The sequence below is a fragment of the Armigeres subalbatus genome, chromosome 3 (genome assembly GCF_024139115.2).
Source record: "Armigeres subalbatus isolate Guangzhou_Male chromosome 3, GZ_Asu_2, whole genome shotgun sequence".
Lineage (NCBI taxonomy): Eukaryota > Metazoa > Arthropoda > Insecta > Diptera > Culicidae > Armigeres > Armigeres subalbatus.
Window position 1 is genome coordinate 193,399,074 of NC_085141.1, and position 18,270 is coordinate 193,417,343.

General features: G+C 38.8%; 1 protein-coding gene across 5 annotated transcripts in view; it reads right to left on the minus strand.

Moving 5' to 3' along the window:
• Positions 1–1,052: 1,052 nt before the first annotated feature.
• The window catches only part of LOC134223649 (basement membrane-specific heparan sulfate proteoglycan core protein), a 417,670-nt gene continuing 400,452 nt past the window's right edge, over positions 1,053–18,270 (minus strand). For all 5 annotated transcript variants that reach the window (XM_062702836.1, XM_062702835.1, XM_062702838.1 and 2 more), the window contains 5 exons: positions 16,086–16,246; positions 15,769–16,022; positions 15,001–15,709; positions 14,793–14,943; positions 1,053–1,973 (listed from right to left, as the gene is read on the minus strand). In XM_062702836.1, coding sequence (XP_062558820.1) covers positions 1,937–1,973; positions 14,793–14,943; positions 15,001–15,709; positions 15,769–16,022; positions 16,086–16,246 — 1,312 coding nt within the window. In that variant the 3' untranslated portion in view covers positions 1,053–1,936. The remainder of the gene's footprint in view (positions 1,974–14,792; positions 14,944–15,000; positions 15,710–15,768; positions 16,023–16,085; positions 16,247–18,270) is intronic.

The window sequence follows — 18,270 nt, forward strand, 5'->3', positions numbered from 1 at the left end:
AAGGTAATGAAACTGTTTTTAATATGATACTAATCAAATGCTCTTAAAACATTATATACTTTAGGAATGTTCTTCAGTAACAAAAAACTTCACTACTTATGCTTGCAGACGAGCGTCAGAAAACAGCAACCTTCTTAAATTTTGATTTGCCACGACCATCTCAAACGACCTTTCTTGAAGAGACGACAAATACATCAAAGAGTTCATTACAGCCGGGGTGTACACAGGATAGAGAAGATTTTATGGAGAGAGCATTCCGTAGACCGACTGTATTCGCAAAACCACTGAAGTGCCAGAAGTTACTACGACCACGTCCACCAACAGTAGCCACCAGTGACGAGTTCAGAGAGTGGTTAATAACGACGGAACTGAATAAGGAAAAGAAGGAACGGGAACGCGTAGAGAAAAAAGCTGACCGAGTTTAGGTTATTCATTGATTTTAATGGATTTTATTTCTGTAGGGTTAAGCTTTAGATATAAATTTAAACAAAATAGCATTTTTTTTAGCAGAACAACTATATAACATTTTAAATACCAACAAACATTGAATTTTTAACAAAACTAACAAACTCATATGGGGTCTCCAGTAGCATTGCGAGAAAAGGCGTAAGATTGCAAATCCGGAGATGACGGGTTCGATTCTCGGTCCGGTCTAGGAGGTTTTCGGATTGGAAACATTCTCGACTCCCTGGGCGTAATGTATCCATTGAACTTGCCACACAAGATACATTCTCATGAAATGGCGGGCATAGAAAAGCTTTCAATTAATAACTGAGGATATGCTAATAGGATTTTTTTTTATTTGGTTACTCAGTAAGGTACTGTCAATAATTCAATAAAGTGTACTCTGTAATAATCCATTGAGATGTGAAAACGCATCTTGAAGTTGAGAGTCATTTTTAATTTGGATGCACCAAATTTTTGAATGGAACGCAGAACGTAGGCGAACGGCTTTCTAATTGCGCGAGACAGTTTATACGATGTACAATTAGAAAAGCCTAAATTAAGAGTCTTAAACCTAGGGATGGTGATATATAATCAAAGATTGAACCTTTATTTTTTTTTTCTCTTTTTTGTATTTTCTGTAGTTTTTTTTCTCAACTGAAATCGATAGTACATTTTTTATACATTGGTTCTTATTTCTGTTATTGTCTTAGCATGACATAAAAATGAATATACAAGTAGTAAAAGTAGGACAGTTTTTAGAATAAAACATTATTTCCGAAGACTTATTGTTTAGAAAGTAGGCAATTGACGTTTTCTGACTTGTAAAAGAATGAGTGCAATATTAGCTCAAGAATGAACACATGTTAGAGATTTCACTTAATTCAACTGACCATACTCATCAATTTGGGTTTTATGTCCACTGATATAATGCTTTCGATTTTCAGAGCACTGGAAGCGTATTTTTACTTACAATTTCGTTCAGGGCAAACATACTTTCAGCAAGGAAGTAGATGTAACAAATGCACTGGGAAATTACTACAAATTGTATTTGTTAGGTCAGTCATACACGAGTGGTGGCAGTATAAAAATAGAACTTAATCAAAAGTATGAACAAAGGCAGTGTCTTATAGACCGTAAGCAAAAGTGTATGTGTGTGTTTTTAAAATTGAATATCTCGTTTGCGTCGTTTCTAAATAGTAGGTATCGTTTGTTTAGTCACTTTTACGAATCATTCATAAATACTATCGTTATTTGGCACATATTCGTTTTGATTGGATAATCTAGGAAAACAAAACTGTGAATGAATAGACCAAACAAATGAAGGAGTTCCGTCGTACCTATACTGAAAGATCGATGGCGCTCGAAACGACCTGTTATTTGACTCACGTGCGTTTCACAGTAGATGGGGTATCGTTACAGTAATCGTGGAAGTTCATTCGTATCGCAGATTGTGACTACTGGTAGTACGGTTTGAAACCCTGTACATAATTTAAACGATCGGCGGCTCGGTGCCTAGGTCTACAACGCTGTGGAATAAATCAATGCTTATATTATCGTGTTATACTGCGGTATTGGGCATAACGACAGCAGCGAAGTTGACTTTGCATAGTTCAAGGTGATTATGGAATTGTCTGTTCAACTTTGCTGTGTTCGTTACAGCCAATAGTTTTGACTGTGCTTTAAAACAATGTTAAAAAGGTTAGAACATATACGTATGAAATCAATGGTTAATTCGGGAAAGAATGATTGAAAAAGAAGCATTATTTCATATAACACAATTAGTAACATTTACATTAAAAAAAAGTAGAATCATCGAGTTTTTGCTTTCCTTTTTGTTGGACGGTTGTCATGGAGGCGCGTGATACATCGTGGGTTAGTACTGTAAAAGCACTAATCATCTTTCATTCGTTGTAAAATAATTAGTTTTCAAAAAAGTTGTGATCGTCATATTAAAATTGCTCCTTGGTTTAAGAAACTTCTTGATCTCCTTTGTTTTTTTCTGGGATTTTGAGATTATTTTGAAATTCTAAATTATTTACATTAGCTCTAGAAAACACTTTAAAAATATAAATCATTTTATTCATGACAAGTTAAATTATTGCATTGAAAAAAAAATCTAAAAATGTGAGCCAGGAGTATTTTCCCAAATAACTCAGGAGTTATTCTTCTTCATATTTGAAGTTTCTTCTTAAGTATTTTCTGCAAAGCTCATAAAAGATATTCCGTTCCATGTAAATTGTAAATTGTTTTTGTTACTATTCATCTGAAAATTCGTTACATTTTTGAATAAGGAATGTCTGAATATTCTATAAAGAAGTATCTAAAGAATGCTTCATCTGATATTTGTTCAACTCTTCGAAGCGTGGCGTATCAACTAAGTGGGTATTCTTCTAATTTGTATTGACGGTTATGCCTGTTTTTTTTTTTGAAAAAGCAAATGGCATCAAGTTGTTAGTACAGATATGTTCCGATTTTATCACGTTCCGATTTTGTAACGCTCCAACAAACGTTTTTTATCAACAATAAAATCCAATAATTTTTAAAGAGATTTAGCTTTTAAAATAAAATAACTTGGGTTAGTTTTTGGGCAAATGTTGTATTTATAATATTCCAAGCACTGGCGGTAATAAGGCCGTAACTAACAAGAGAGAATCTTCATCGACTTCCCCTCATCGCAATAAAAGTAACAAGATGCGGGTTTGTTTGCACTTTATTACTTCAGGACGAAGGATTACATAGAAGCGGGCTTGGTAGTCATATGGCTACTGCTTCTGCCTCATACGCAGGAGGTCGTGGGTTCAATCCCAGGTCCGTCCCATTCTCCTACTTACGGAGGAGCAACCGTGGGCGGTCAATCATGCTCATGCTCATGCTCAGGACGAAGGATTACATAGGTATCTGGCGTTCTGATATAACTGAAAAACCATTGAAATACTTTTTTGGATGTTCTAGGCCGTCCAAACTGTTCTGGAGTACATATCCAAGAATGTACCAGGAAATATGTCTACAAACAAAATGTCCTAAGCTGAGATATAAGTCCAAAGATATCTAAGTGATCATAAGACATAAATTGATTGGAGACCTTGAAATAGTTTATGGTTTGAATAAATGGAATTCAGAACATGTAATATACCCGATCAACCAAGCCCTGAACGACGTATTCGTGCATCGTTGAACATCTTAGCAGGTACATTAAGCCGATAGGATTTCAATGATCACTTTTACACGCAACTATAGGCCTCTTAGTATCTCCAAAACTTTCTTGAGTTCAAAACAGTTCAGGACATGTGATCTACCCGATCAACCAAGGCCTGAACGATGTATCCGTGCATTGTTGAACGCCCCAGGTCTATTGAGCCGATATTATTCCACTTATTATTTTTACAAGCCTACAGGCCTTTTCGATTCTTCTAAACATCGTGGAGTTCAGAACATGTGATCTACCCGATCAACCAAGTCCTAAAAGATATATCCGTGCATCACTAAACATTCCAGCAGTTGCATCGAGCTGGTAGGATATCACTTTATTCTCGCGCTTAGCATCATAGGGGCGTAACTGCAATGATCGATTTCTCTTCATCGATTTTTTCATCTTATCAAGGCAACGAATTTCTGTCTTTTACTTTAGATTTTATTTTTTAAGACGATAAAGGATAGTTGCAGATTGCACCAGAAGCAACATTCATGATTGTAACTTTGAAATAAGTTGAGTTAATAACGAAAGAAAAAATCGATGACGAGAAATCGATCAATACAGTTACACCCCTATGATCCTAAGCACGATAATTCTTCTACAAGCTACAGTGTTCTAAGACTCGACATCGAATCGTTGAAACAAATGATGCCATATACTAAAATATTTTCACGATTACTTTGATATTCCTTTCGAACAATTTCCAAAGAACTTCTGTTTTACATCGCGATACCGACTGTGTTTTCTTCAAAACGTGCTGGATCTCAGATCGTTTCAATGCCAAAATTTTCAAAACGACTTTGATCTATCCAATGATCCCACTTATGAATGATGTTAGATATGATATCCCATTGAGTTCATTTAGCTTACATGACTTCAATCATCACTTGTACTAGCCATTGCAGACCTTTATGGTTGGCTAAATATCCTGGAAGTCGTATTGTTTTATGTAATCATCCAAGTCCGTTATACGCCTCAAGTTATTGTGCATCTAGTAGATATCTTGATCTTAACTCAAAATTATTTTGGAGGCCCATCTTCTACTTCTTCTCTTTTTTCTATGACTCTACATTCCAACTGGAACTTGGCCGGCTTTTCCTTGAACATCACGTATTTGAGAAAATTTGATTTACATGATGTATATGTGCCTATTAGACTGGATTAGGTATATGCTGGTGATGAAAACATTGCATAAGCCTTGGTTGATCTGGTACATACCGTGGGCTAAAATCGAGAATGTTTTGGAGAACCTCGTATTCCAGAAAACTGGTCACTGTCTCAATGATCAAAATGACTAAACTTGATTGAGTGTTTAGATTTATGAAACAATGTGGATATTTCAGATTCATCTACATGCTGTCAGAAGCAAAATTTTCCCAAGGTTTTGGACATCTAGGTCTTCAGCGTATAGTCAAACTTGATCTCCTATATTTTTCCAGGATAGCCGACATCCTGATGAACATTTTTGCTGAAGAAACTGGGGACCAAGCTCTCTTCTGTGATTTTCACAGCCAATCTAAAACGCTGGTCATATATGTATGACCCATCCGTCCCGAAGATTTAGGAGATCAAATATTTTCGAATTTCTTCTTCTTCTATAGCTCTACATTCCTACTGGAACTTGACCTGCTTTTCAACTTTGTATTCTTTTAGCATTTCCACAGTTATTAATTGAAAGCTTTATATGCCCGTCATTGCATGAGTATGTATCTTGTGTGGCAAATACGATGGCTACACTATGCCCAGGGAGTCGAGATTGTTTCCCATCTTCGGATTGGCAATCCTACGCCTTTGCACACAAGGCTAATTGGAGACCCCAAGAAGGATTTTCGAATTTATTGTTATGTTATCAACGGATGCCACCTTATCTTAGGGAACGTCCATAAATTACGTCACGCTTTCAGTGGTAGGGAGAGGGTTTCTAAGTATATGTAAAGGCTATAGGATCACTCCAAAACCGAACTTTTGATAGAAGGCTCGGAGACCCATAGTGTTATATACCGATCGACTCAGCTCGACGAATTGAGGCGATGTCTGTATGTGTGTGTGTACAAAAATGTGAGACACACTTTTTGGTACTTAGCATTATTCGATTCGCTCGCAACAAGTTGCAGTCAACGCGGATTGCGGTCTAGTTGTTTTAAATGATAGCAAATTTATATGAATTGATGGAAAAAGTAAAATCTATTCCCCTAAAGTGCTATTTCGACCTCTCTTATGTGTTTTTCTTATTTTTTTTAATGCACGTGAAAAGCACCACCAACGCTAGGTGGATGATCTGTTTTTTAGAAATTTCATACAAAAAGTTTGATTAAAAATGTTTTTTTTTCGTAACATAATTTATGGACGTTCCCTTGATGCACACCTTACTTGCCAAGAATCTTAACCAGTCACCATTGATGATAAATACATTTTCTATGTCCAACCCTTGCCACCCACTAGCATGTTCAAGTGGTTTATGGACAGTCCCTTAGCATTTAAAAATGTTAGAAACTAAAAATCTTACATTTTCCCAGCAATATATCATTTTTACTAAAATTTTAGCTAAAAAATCGTCAAAGAAAATTATTCCGATTTTGTCACTGTTCCGATTTTATCAACTGAAATTCTCGCCCTGTTTTCGTTCATTTCGTGTTGGTTATTGCACAGCTGTATAGAACAAGTTGGAATGCATCTACAGAGCCAGTGCTCCCCGCATTTAGAGCTTTCTGAAAGAAATTTATCATGGGGCATAGCCTCCCGAAACAGTTCTCTATCATGACAACTATGCGAAAAAAGTCTCTCGCGGTATGCTACATATCGTATATGTAGGTATACAGAGATGATAATTGAGAGACTTGTTCATTCTCTTTAGGATTCAATCCCTGATAACATCATTAATTCCAATGTTATGATCAAAACACAGTAACAGTAATACCACACTCCAGCTAAAAGTGCTGTTGGCGTCACAAATGTCGTCTACGAAAATTTCGCACACTCCTTACTCAATGCAGAGTGATAAAAGACAGGAACCAAAATAGATAGGGACACGGCAGGTATTTTCGTCTGTTTCATAGTCTCGAAAACCAATAAAAGAGACGCTTTTTTTGTAAAACTCATACGTACCAAATCGTAAGCTCAGGAGAAACGTTCTGCTATAGTGGAGTTCTAGCAAATGTACGTTGTTTTCGTTGGTTTTAGCCCCTACGACGATGGACGGAAATACCTGCCGTGTCCCTACTTGTGAAATTTTCAACATGAAATTAAAATCAGAGTCACAAATTCATTCTTCTAGACCATTATATGCCTACCACGCGCATTTTGATTTAAATGTTAAATACACTCAACCCTTTTTTATGGCACTTTTTTATACGTCACTTTGTTTTACGTCCCTCTTTTACGACACGTGACGTAAGAGGAACTTTAAGCGTTATTGCTATTCAAAAGTAAACCTATTAAGAAGGCACTCTTATAAACCCAAAGAACTAGGTAGCTGTTTTGCATCTTCAACATTTGCCTTCAACAAGTGTTCCATTCCAGTTCATAATAACAACTTGGCTAAATGCGAGAAAGGCAGTATTACCACTCGGTGAATTAAGTTTATTTTTTTTTTTAATAATTCATGCCCTATTTGATCTGACCAAATTAAATACGCCTTCAATAGCTGTTCTCATCCAGTTGCTCCAAGAATTACTGTCTGTTTTCTTTAAAATGGTTCATGCTCTAAATCCGTACGTATGGAGTCGCCTTCAATAACTGCTCCGTTCCAAGTCATCTAAGAACTCCCAGAAGTATGGGTATAAGGGTCTTTACGCGTAGCAAAAGGACAGTTTTCTCTTTTAACAATGGTTTGTGCCCTTTTTTATTCGAAAAAAGTCTTTCAAGAATTCCCTATAGCTAGGCTGACCAGATCATTTCGGTGAAAAAACGGAACAAACGCACTTTCAAAACGGGATATGTCAAAAAACCTTGTGACAAAATTCAAGAGCTGTGGAAACTTCAAAATTCATGGGCTTTATTTTCATTTTCCGTGTAAAAAGTTAGAGAATTTTTTTAGAGTAAATCATTTACCACCATAAGCTTCTATTAAGTTAGTTGTGGAAAAATACTACAAATATTTATTTCACTCTTCAAAGAAGCGCGGACTAAACTCCTTCCAAAAATTTATACATTTTTTAATAATTTTTAAAAAAGATGGTGGAGTTTTGAAATTTTATTTTAATCCATTCTTAAGCATGCATTAAGGATTTTATTACTGACCAATATCAAAAACTTTTCATATTCTGAACCATTGAAAATAACAAAAAATAGTCAAAGTAAAGTCTGGTTTACAGTTCGGAAAACGTGTCACAGAATTTGCCACATATGCATTTTTGAAGGGGTAGGATTTAAAAGATTTGGGCACGGAAAACGATTTTCCCGCCCTTTTGAAAATACATGGCAGATCAAATCCCGTGACACGTTTTCCAAACTGTAAACCAGCCTTATAGGCCGAAATTCAAATTTTCTACAACGGAATTCCATAAATCCCGCATATAGAAGCGAAATTTGCTGACAAGCTCCTGATCTGCAAACTAGCCTTAAAATAAACCAGGACCGAAATCCGACCAAATTATCCCTCGGTTTCAAACTCGATTTTGTTCAGCTGATTTATAAATTATTATTTAATGTCGTCGTTTTTTTAAAGTGGATGAATTCTAAATATTAGGAATTATTTAGAAAGACTTTGAATGATTCTAAATGTTTCGAAAAGAATCAAACGATTGAAAAATATGTGGTAAAGCAGATTTGAAGAAACATTACCTTACCTACTTCGCAAAATCCAAAAAATCGAAAATGAACTTAATCTGGAAATCAGAATGTCTGTCCCTGCGCTTCATTTTTTTGACGTTGGGTGCGATCAGGATATACTTGCCTACCAAGTTACCGGTTGCGCTTAATCCACTGATGATATTGGCCAAAATTTAATGGCTTCGGAATAAGTATAAAAAAGTCATTGAAATGAAACTGTGTGAACAAATTTCCCTGAGAAACACCTGTTGTTATTAACTGTTAAAAACCTTAAGAAAATTCGATCGATTCATTCTTTTAAAAACATTATTTTAAAAGCAACACTAATAACATAACATCTTGCACTTTTTTATATGGGTTCCGTCTACTTTCTTTGTATTTGGTTTTATATTCCTGCCTAACATATTGAATTTGTTTGAGAGTATCAATGAAAAAACGGGACAAAATGAGGATTTTTAAGATTACGACGGGACAGCAAAATAAGGTCTAAAAAACGGAACTGTCCCGTTAAATACGGTACGTATGGTCAGCCTACCTAAAGCACATGACTTAAGTTTTACATTCATATGCAGAAGCCTCTAATAACGTTTTAAAAATGAAAAAATATTTTAAGCTCTTTTTAGTGGAATGTATTCAACCGTCTAAGACGAGTTTAGTACTTTCCATTTAATTCCACTACGTATTGTTATCTTTGCAGATACGTATTTCGACCTCAACTGTGAGGCTGTCTTCAGTGTCTTGTCTCGTACTTGACCCGACTGACTCGACTTTTTCTATAATAAACAATGTGGGCTCGTTTGACTGTGGATATACAGTAAAGCACATGTGACGATTGGGCAAATCAAGCATCCGAAAGATATTCAATTTGCAAAAATGAGCTAACCGCGGTGGAGGTTGGTACTCGCACTCTGATGGCTTTATATGTATTGACTTCTAATTCTTGGAACATATCATTTTTGGGTTAAATGATCACTAAGCATGTTACCATTTATAAAAGGAACATAAAGATTTTTCGTTACGCGAATTGACTTTAAGGCTTGCATTTTAATTCTTGGAATTCTTGAGTGGAACATGTATTCAATTCAAATTCAAATTGGTTCAAATGATCACTAAGAGAATGTTTAATTTATATAAAAAAACCAAATAGATCTTTCACTATGCATATTGACCTTTAAGCCTGTACTCCAGCTCTTGAAATTCTTGGTTGGCCTGGAATGGAATACATGTTGAAGGCATGTCCAATTTGATTAAAAAATCGCTAGGAATATTGTTTCGACCACCATGTGTACCAGTACCATATCAAAAATACCTCCAGTTATTAGTTTATGCGTGGGTGCCTGAAAGCCAGGAAACTCTTGGAAGGCCTACAACAGGTGGTAATAACATTTCCAATTTGGGTCTTTGGATTGCTATGATTATGAAACGTATTAAAAAATGGTTTAATGATCAATAAAATAAGTGGAAAAATAATAATTAAAGGAAAAAATCTTTCTACGTCCCGCAAAACAGTGACGTAAAAAGTGGGTTGAGTGTGTTCCACAAATCATTGTATGACAACGTAATGCGTAATTACGCCAGGGCCACAGTTGAAAGCTATACAAATTTAAGAATATTGTGTAACAATTCTGAAAATGCTCGATATGTTTCCGTAATTTTCGCCTACCACGCCAACCATGTATTTACAGTTTGATAACAGACTCATATTCTTTGATAAATTTTCTAAAATGTTTCATCCAACCGTTCAACTATAATATGCGGTGGAGGAAATTGTATATATTTTGATCTACTCTCGAAGCAATACTGGACGTTTTTTTTATTCTCTTAATTTTCGTTATCAACAGTTGCACGCAAGCGCTTCGTATATTTTATCCATGCTGTGTTACTTTAATTTGCATTAAAATACTGCTTCGTTTAGTTAATTTAATAAGTCTTACTCGTTTTCGGCGGTATGTACATTTTGTTGTTTTTTCTTTTCCCTAGCAATAGACTATCTAAATGATCAATGATCTATCTGCTTTTATACTACTTGCACTAAATTGGAAAGTTTTGCCTAGATTTAGAGATGTTTCATAACCGCGCGTTGAGTATGACATGACATGTGCCTATCATAACAACTAGCCATCTGCTCGTACAAAAGTTCAAGTAGGCTCTATTATAAGGTCTGGGATATATTATATGAACGGGTGGCGGTTCTTCTACTTTATCAAACTCAAAAGGCCCAAATATTTCATCCCCTTCATCGAATTCTGGGTACATTAAGGAGGGACTGATCCATTTGGGACTTTTGTTGTTAGTGAAATGCAAGTTACCATTATCATTTCCATTGATTAGCATGAAGGTGAGATATAAATGGTTTTGGGTGTTATTAGTGTAAAAATTGTTAATTGGGAGCAGATGAGTAATGGCGGTGGCAGTCTTTCAATGGATACCTGGGGAGCCAACGCACCTATGTTCACAAATAAAGTGTTGCAAGTGTTGCTTATTCATACACCCAAAAAAACAGATCTTACAATTATTGTATAAAAACGTGGCATATACAAATCTGTAAGATTTTTATACAGAAATTGTATTAAAATAATACAAATCTGTATAATTTCAATACAACGATTGTATTAAAGCCTTCCAAAAATTGTATATGCCCAATTATTATACAGTTTCTGTAAGGTTCTTATGCAGAACTGTATTAAAATCTGCCATCCGCTGGTTGGGTGATATATCCAGTAGATTTAGATAAACTAACAAATGCTGGGTAAAGCCTACCATTGGTACTTCGCGTACCTGAAGGAATAAAATAGACCCTATTTTGCGGTCCTTAGCCTCTTACCCAGCAACTTCTATCCTTACCTCCTCGTGGCGCTGGCCGGGATACGAGCAACCTTAGGGAAGATCGGGTAACCAACCCCGGTGGGAACTATGGTCGTATGCTGTTGGAAAATCGTATCTTGATTTGAAGCATTTACCGTTACATTTTTAACTCTTTTTCCTTACTACCATGAAACCATAACGACAAATGAAAGATATAACGGTACTATAGACAATTAGCTGATATTAGTAAAGATTAATGTTTGAATGAAAATTCTGTGTTTATAATCGTTTGAGTACAAAATTTGAAAAGTTGTCGCCAGCGACAACTCGCCTACTGTTTTCACGTGAAAAGCTTTCACATAAAAATTGCAATCATTATCGTCTGATAATGATTCAGCACAACACTGAGAGCCTTGGTAAGGCCTACGGAGAGTGCTTAACACACGATGCAAAGATTGTCATCGGGGATGTAAATGCGCAGATCGGAAGAGAAAGTTTCTTTCGCCCTGTTGGTACGGAAAGCCTTCATTCCGCTGCCTTCATTTGCTGCTGCTAGAAGGATGGAAATAAGCAGTACCTACTTCGCATGTAAGAATATCCGCAAATACACTGGCAACATCCGAGTGGAGCCACTTGCTCACAGATAGACCACGTGCTGGTCGACGGACGACGTTTTTCGGATGTTATAGATGTCCGAACATCGATAGTGCTTGTAGTTGCAAAAGTTCGGGCACGACTTTCCAGCGTCACGAATTCATGAAACAACAGAACGATGCGTTTCAATATCCAACCTTTGTCAGTTGAAGGAGTTGCTGAACAGTATCACCAGAAGCTGGACGAGCGGATAGGAGATGCCATCGGATCTGGCGACGTCAACAGATTGGGGGAAAATATCCACGAAGCTGTGACTACAACAGCGCAGGAAGTGTTAGGCGCTGCACAGCGACGCCAACGAAATGGTTGGTTGATGAGTGCCAGCGAGTGACGGACGAAAAAAAGGTTGCTAGGAGTCGAATGTTAGTGGCTCGTACCCGTTCCCAAGAGAGCGGTACAGTGTAGCAAGGGCAGAAGAGAAACGAATCGCAGACAGGTGGAAGGAGCACTTCGACGATTTGTTGAACGGTGGAAATGAAGGTGTATTAAGGAGCAGGATGGACATAGTCACGGTCTGGACGGTCAAGCTGTGGAACCACCAACGCTGGACGAGGCTAAGAAGGCTCTAAACGAGCTGAAAAACAGTAAAGCTGCTGGGAAGGACGAGATCCCGGTCGAGCTTCTCAAACACGGAAGTGAGCAACTGCATCAATCAATCCACCACATTATCCAGAAAATATGGGAGGATGAAGAACTGCCTGCCGGCTGGTTGGATGGTCTTATATGCCCAATCTATAAGAAAGGATACAGACTAAAGTGTGCCAATTACAGAGGGATCACCCTTCTGAACTCGGCGTACAAAATTCTGTCGCGTATCCTGTTTAACAGACTGAGACCGTTTGAGGAATCCTTCGTCGGCGAATACCAGGCAGGTTTTCGTGAGGGCCGATCAACGACGGATCAGATGTTTAGCCTGCGGATGATCCTTGATAAATTCCGGGAGTACAACTTGCAGACTCACCATCTGTTCATTGATATCAAAGCAGCGTACGATTCAGTGAAGAGAACTGAGCTGTGGCAGATAATGTCCGAACATGGTTTTCCAGCGAAACTGATTAGACTGATACGTGCAAAGCTGGATGGCTCGAAATCAAGTATTTGGATTGCAGACGAAGTGTCAACAACCTCGTTTGTGACCTTAGACGGATTGAAGCAGGGTGATGCACTTTAGAATTTATTGTTCAACATTGCACTGGAAGGCGCTATTAAGAGATCTGGCGTGCAGAGAAACGGCACTATCATCACACGGTCGCATATGCTCCTGGGCTTTCTGGACGACATCGTCCTTATTGGAATCGATCGCAGAGCAGTAGTGGAGGCTTTTGTCCCACTGAAGAGGAAGACGGCGAGGATAGGCTTAACCATTAACTTTACCAAGACAAGGTAGATGGTGGCAGGTAGAGATAGGGGAAGACCTAGTGGTGTTGGTGCAGAGGTAGTGCTTGATGGGGATGTGTTTGAAGTTGTTGATGAATTTGTTTACCTTGGAACAAGATATGTGACAATGACGTTTCCCGTGAAGTGAAAAGACGTATTGCTGCTGCAAACAGGGCCTTTTACGGATTGCGTAACCAGCTTAGCTCCCGCAACATGCAGACCGAAACGAAATTTGCTCTATACAAAACTCTGATTCTACCAGTGGTCCTTTACGGAGATGAAGCATGGACATTGAAAGAGGCGGACCGGAAAGCTTTCGGGGGTTTCGAGCGAAAAGTGCTGCGTACAATACTCGGAGGGAAACTAGAAAATGGTGTGTGGTGCAGACGCATGAATCATGAGCTGTATCAAGTATACAAAGAAGAAAATATTGTGAATCGTATAAAATACGACAGACTTCAGTGGGCTGGTCACTTAGTGCGAATGTCGGAAGGAAAAATAGCGAAAACAATATTCAACAGAGAACCAGATAGGGGCAGGCGACTTCGTGGAAGGCCACGAACACGCTGGCTGCACGCGGTGGATTGAACGTTCGGGGAAACTGGAGGAACATCGGCCATTGTCAGCTAGTTGATGAAACACAGTACTCCCCCGTATTGAAAACACCTGATTTCTACCTTCTACAGACTCTAGGGAACTTTCAAACCGCATTTTATAAGTCTAATGCCATCAAACCAAAACATGGATCCTAAAGATTGCTAAAAAAGTAATAGTAATAGTAAAGTAATAGTAATAGTTCAGTGATTTTATAAGAATTTAAAGGAGACTGAAATCATGTGTTGCCAAAAACTGGGTGGACTGTATCGACTGGGTGGACTGTATCGACTGGGTGGCGTTGTGTTTCATGCTATGCCAACCAGGGCTCTTCGATCAATTTACCGTAGATAAGTCTCAGTTTTTCGCTAGTATTTCTTAGTATTTCTGGATACTGTCGAAAGTTTAGAGTTAGTTGCCCCTTGGGAATTCATCTATTTTGGATAACGGCTAACAGCTGAAAATAATGTTAGTCATGTAATACGAAGCCGCAGGATAAACCACGAGCTCACCCAACTCTACAGCGAACACAGTATTCACTAGGATAGGATGTGCCAATTAGTCATTAAAAAACGTACCGATTGCTGATTGGGTGAAAATGACAATCGATTACTTCGATCGGCGGTATCACATTTTCATATCCAGAAGGTGGCGAAAGCTGGAAGGATACGATGGGCATGGTATGTTGCAGGTACAAGAAGGAGAGAAGCGCAGCGAGCTAGGTGGGCTGATATGTTACATAACGACTTGGCGAGTGAGGGCGCAACCGTGAGTTAAATAAATAAATGAATCAGGTTGCGGTAAAATTGTTTTCATGGCGTGTAATGATTGAGAGGTGTACTGGCAAGTCTACACCCCAGGTATCCAAATCAAGTTTACCTACATGCTAGACTAGTATGTTTTTCTAAATAGTTTGGTTTTACCATTTTATAAGATTTATGAATGTACTTACTCATCACAAATATCGACGTTCACCGTTCGAACGGCGAAGTTTTCCAGTGGTACGGCCCGACCAGATTCGGGATTTTCTATCACGTAGACACACCCACTGAAGCTTTCGTTAAACCGTTCTCCCGTGAAACGGCTCAGATTTGGTGCTCCTCCTTTGAAGAAAAAATAACAAGTTATATTCGGCATCAAAACAAAACAAAACGTCATACCTATATAAATATTTCCTGGAAGGTGTATTTCTTGCTTTCCTGTAGGCCGAGTTTCTCCATGCGTGGAGAACCGGTCGACTTCTAGTCTATTCCGGTTGGCTTCGCGTGTAATCACAGCAATGTGCTGTTCGCCATCCGCCACAAATACGTCTTCGTTTCGCAACGTCGACTCTTGGCCATCCAGTCGCATTCCAAATTCTAAGTATCCTTCGTGCACGGACAGAGAGATGTAGTCGTCTCCGGCGAAGTTGTCTTCGTTCCGTTGACCATACCACAGCAGCATTCCGTTGTTATGTGTCGTGCTAAACAAGACTGCAAGCTTGGTTCCAAGTTGATCGACACTGTCAGCGATTGCTCGTGGATTTATTTCCAAGAACCCGTCTCCAGCGAACTGAGATCCGATGTTGGTGGCATAAACGTGTTCGCAGTTTCTTCCAAGGAAGCCTGAATGACATTCGCAAGAGTACAGAGTGCCATCCTGCTTGGTGTGACAGTGTCCTCCATTTTCACAAGGCCTCTGCGCTAAACAAACATCTACAACAATGTCACAGTGTGCCCCTCCGTAGCCTGGTTTGCAAGGGTCGATTTCATTATCTACGTCATTACCGTGCTCGACCCCTCCACCCTGTTGTTGAAGACCGCAGTTATAGAGGTTCGCCGATTCCTTGATGTCATCAATCATATTCATTACATTACCGGAAATTTCGAGCTAAAAATAAAATGATTCAAATTTAGAAACAGGTCAACAAAATTCATCTAAATCCTTACATCTGATACGCATCCTTCGAATCCTCGATCTATACCTACGGCACGGTTCAGTAGTATCCGCTTGTCGTATCCTCCGACGTACACATTTGACTTCAGGGCGATGGGAGTTGCTCGTCCTGTTTTAGGTTCGTTGATCACAGGTTCTTCGTCAACTTGGAGATATGCCAGTCCACCCCGACTTCGACCAGCCGATATTTCGTGCCAATGGTTGACCTCGATCGGCACAGTTGACCTTAGCGTTATTGGTGGTATTTCTAATGAAAATGAACAGATCAATTATTTCAATATTTGCGGCAAGTTTGTGTAAGCTTTCTTACTTCCCGCGACGCTATAGCGAAGTTCAACGTGGCCATCCTTGAGTAAGACGGCGAGGAAGTCACCATAAGTTTTCTCATTTTCGGCCGCATACAACAGGACGCCATCGCTCAGTGAGTCCGGCTTGATACGGAACTTGACACTGCGTTTTGTTTGGAATTTACTGCAATCGTTAGAATAAGAGGTTAATGGTCAGATAAGCAACATTAGCTCATTTCAAGTGCTATATATACTGTCTATATTTATCGATCAGTCCTATATAAATAGGAAATCTAACCTATGCATTATAGTGCTTAACGCTTTGTGGAATGAATTCTATGCAATTATGCTAACCATGGAAGTAACGAGGCAACGATCATTATGAAGAAAGATTGGAAGCCCAAAATATGCAAACAGTGTAAAAACGAGAATTCGAGCGGCAACTTTCTACCATAGGTTTGGTACCCTAACGAACTGATCATTATTTTTTATAGAGCTGCAAACTCGATAAAGCATTATTGCATTATTGTGTGGCAGGCGACTCAGGCAGACATGATGTGTGAATTCTTAGGGTACGTGAACTCACCAAATCAGAATTGTGTGTGTGTCTCTCACTTTTTCTGTAACTCAATTTGTTAACTAATTCATTGAAAATCCTGGCTACTCTTATCAGTCTCTTTATTTTATGGAATTATAATTATGATATATAACATATTATCTCCTTAACTTGATATCCACTCTTACCCTTGCTTTAGTATCGAGTAAGGGTTGATGCAAATATTAGCTGTCATTTGAATATTCCTTCCTATGGATCGAAAAATAGTTTTTCACCAAAACTATGTGTTGTGAACCAGCCTATAAAATGAACAAGCCTAATATACATCTGGGTCTCCAGTAGCCTTGCGAGCAAAGACGTAGGATTGCCAATCCGGAGATGGCGAGTTCGATTATCGGTCTGGTCTAGGATGCTTTCGGGTTGGAAACATTCTCGACTCCCTGGGCATAGTGTATCCATTGTACTTGCCACAAAAGATACATACTCTTGCATTGGCGGGCATAGAAAAGCCACTGAAATGCTAATAGAATACTAAGTTGGAAAGCAGGCCAAGTTCCAGTTGGAATGTAGAGCCATTGAAGAAGAAGAATAATATACATCTGATTCTGATAGCAGCCATGGCAAAAAGGCACACAATCAAAGCATGCCAATTTCAAATTTCAATCGAGTTCGGTCGCGAATCAAAGTAATGCAATCATGTTGGGTGCATCACAGATGCAATATCCTATAGGATGCAATGTAGAGAACAGCATACCCTGCGATTGTGCTAGAACAGCGGTTCTCAACCTTTTTCTAAAGAGGTACCCCTTCGAAGTTCTGCATTAAAGCAGGTACCCTTTCTTCAAAGTAGGCTTCCAAGCCTTCTGATAAAAATAATTCCGAGCCCTTTAGAAGGAGGCTTGCCAGTCTCTTGAAAGGAGCTTCTGAATCTCTTGAAAGTAGGCTTCTGCACCTCTTGATAAGAGGCTTCTGAGCCTTTTGTAGAGAGGATTCCAAGCATCTTGAATGGCAGCTTTCGAGTTACGTAAAAGGAGGCTTCCTTTGCATCTTGAAAGGACATTTCTGAGCCTTTTGAAAGTATGCTTCCAAGCCTCTTGAAAGAAGAATTCCGAGCATCTGGAAATCAGGCTTCCGAATCACTTGAAAGTAGGTTTTCGAGGCTCTTGAAAGTAGGCGTACGAGCCTCTTGAATAGAGCTTTCCGAGTCTCTTGAAAGAAGGCTTCCGGCCCTTCTGAATGGAGGCTTCCGTACCTCTTAAAAGTAGGCTTACGAGTCTTTTGAAAAGAACCTTAAGCCTCTTGAAATAAGCCATCTGAGATTTTCGAAAGAAGGCTTCCGAGCCTCATAAAACGAATCTTCTGGGCCCCTTGAAAGGAGGCTTGCAGACCTCTTGAGAGGAGGCTTCCAAACCTCTTGAAAGGATGCTTCCAAGCCTCTTGATAAAAGGCTTCCAAGTCTCTTAAAGGATGTTTCTAAGTCTCTTGAAAGGAGGCTTCCAAGCCTGTTGAAAGGAGACTTCCAAGTCTTTTGAAAAGAGAATTCCAAGCATCTTGAAAGGAGGCTTCCAAGCCTCTTGAAAGGAGCCCGAGTAGCACACTTGTCACATATCAGTCACTGTGACTCATATGCGACCAAATCCAGTCACATTGGA